At 42.0% G+C, this 2,265-nt stretch overlaps 1 protein-coding gene across 1 annotated transcript; it reads left to right on the forward strand.

Moving 5' to 3' along the window:
- The first annotated feature begins 217 nt into the window (after nucleotides 1–217).
- LOC114107602 (olfactory receptor 2Y1-like) lies at nucleotides 218–1,156 on the forward strand. Its single transcript, XM_027955025.2, has one exon. The coding sequence runs from the start codon at nucleotides 218–220 to the stop codon at nucleotides 1,154–1,156; it is 939 nt and encodes a 312-aa protein (XP_027810826.2).
- The last annotated feature ends 1,109 nt before the right edge of the window (nucleotides 1,157–2,265 follow it).

Here is a 2,265-nt window from a genome sequence, read left to right on the forward strand (position 1 = left end):
TGTGGTTCAAACACAGATGACATCAATCATAATATAGTGATTTGGAGTCTAAAGAAAAGAGTCAGAATAGAAGACTGAACAGAAGTGAATTGAATAGCAAGGTATAAAATAAAAATATTGTTTTGGATGTATTTAGTTGTTATTGTGAAATGTTTTAACCCATGTTTCTCATAGGATCCATTGAATTTTCTTTTGCTGTTTGTGCAGGAGCAAGGCTATGGGAGGTTTCAATGCCAGTTTTGGAGAGGGCTTCATTTTGGTGGGCTTCTCAGATTGGCCTCAACTGGAAGTCATCCTTTTTGTTTTTATTTCAATTTTCTACTCCCTAACTCTCATTGGCAACACCACCATCATTGCTCTCTCGCGACTGGACCCTCGACTGCACACGCCCATGTACTTCTTCCTCTGCCACCTCTCCTTCCTGGACCTCTGCTATACCACCAGCACTGTGCCCCAGCTGCTGATCAATCTCTCCAGACTTGACCAGACCATCACCTATGGAGGGTGTGTGGCCCAGCTCTTCATTGTCCTCGCCCTGGGTTCCATTGAGAGTATGCTGTTGGTGGTGATGGCCTTTGACCGCTATGCTGCTGTGTGTCGTCCACTCCACTACACAGCCATCATGCACCCACTTCTCTGCCTGACTCTAGCTATTGCTGCCTGGATGGGAGGCCTCATGAACTCTCTGATTCAGACAAGCCTCATGATGGCCATGCCTCTCTGTGGCCTCCATTACCTGAACCACTTTTTCTGTGAGATGCCTGTATTTTTGAAGCTGGCTTGTGAGGACACAGAAGGCACAGAGGCCAAGATGTTTGTGGCCCGCGCCATAATCTTGGTCTTTCCTGCAGCACTGATTGTTGGCTCCTATGCACACATTGCTCAGGCAGTACTGAGGATCAAGTCAATGGCTGGGCGCAGAAAGGCTTTTGGGACATGTGGGTCTCACCTCCTGGTGGTTTCTCTTTTTTATGGGTCAACCATTTACACATACCTCCAACCCACAGGCAGTTACTCTGAGAGTGAAGGAAAGTTTGTTGCCCTTTTTTATACTATAATTACCCCCATGCTCAATCCTTTGATCTATACCCTAAGAAACAAGGATGTGAAGGGGGCTCTGAAAAAGATAGCAGGAAGAGGCAGAAACTCAGGGTAGAAGAGGAAAGGGACATCAATACAATTTTGTATGGTAGCTCTTCAATTATAAAACCCAACCTGTTCTTGCAAGGCAGTTGGTTAGTAGAAAGGCCTTAGGGTTTTGGTTTCTTCTGTGTTTGGAAATGGGAAGAGAAAATATATTGAGATACTTGCTAGTTCAGGGTCTATGATCAATGTGCAAAAGGGACTAAGGATTTGTATCATAATGTTTGGGAAGTGGATGTCTTGTATCCACTTGTAGGTAGTGGGGATAGGTTCTTGACAAGTCTGAGAGTCAGAGTAAAATTAATTCAGTACTCCAATACCTTCCCAGCATCATGCCATATAGATCACACTGTAACCAAAGGCAAAGGACTTGGATTGAGGCTTACTCTTCTAATTAATTGTTACCCTGGACATGTCCCTTTACATCTTGGGGTCTGTTTTTAAGGTCTCTTGAAGTGGCTAGCCTTCTATAATACTTGGACCAAGTAAGAAGACAATGATCAGAGGTAGTTCATGAAGCATACAAAATGTCACTTACTACTCAAAGAAAAAGGCAAGATCATTGGGAGGCATTATGTAAAAGGAGGAATCAGTGTCTCATCGGGTGCACCTCCAGTCTCAGAAATGCTGCTTGGTGTCATAGACAACACATTTTCATGAAAGAGAAGACAGTAGAAAAGAAATGGGCATAAGAAAAATGAGCCAAGAGGAAGTTAAATAGAAAAGAATAAAGAATAAATTAGAGCATCACAAATCAAGAAGAAAAAGAGAGAGGAGGGTTGGTGGAGAGAGAGAGAGAGAGAGAGAGAGAGAGAGAGAGAGAGAGAGAGAGAAATATCTTTGTTTATAACCTTTAACAGTGTCCATAAATTTCACATTGAGTGAATCATCTTTTATTCCAAAACAATCATTATATTTGTTTGATATTTGGAAAACTTGTTTTGCAAATATTGTCATTAATCCTTACAACATCATTGTGAGAGTAGTAGTATTCCCTGCTTACTCATGGTAAGATTAAGTTTCCAATGGTTTAAGCAACTTATACATGTTCACATGGCAAATATGGAGTGAAGCTGAGACACAGGCTTCTGAGATTCTAAAGGTAATCCACCAGTTCTATTT

The sequence above is a fragment of the Marmota flaviventris genome, chromosome 5 (assembly GCF_047511675.1).
Source record: "Marmota flaviventris isolate mMarFla1 chromosome 5, mMarFla1.hap1, whole genome shotgun sequence".
NCBI lineage: Eukaryota > Metazoa > Chordata > Mammalia > Rodentia > Sciuridae > Marmota > Marmota flaviventris.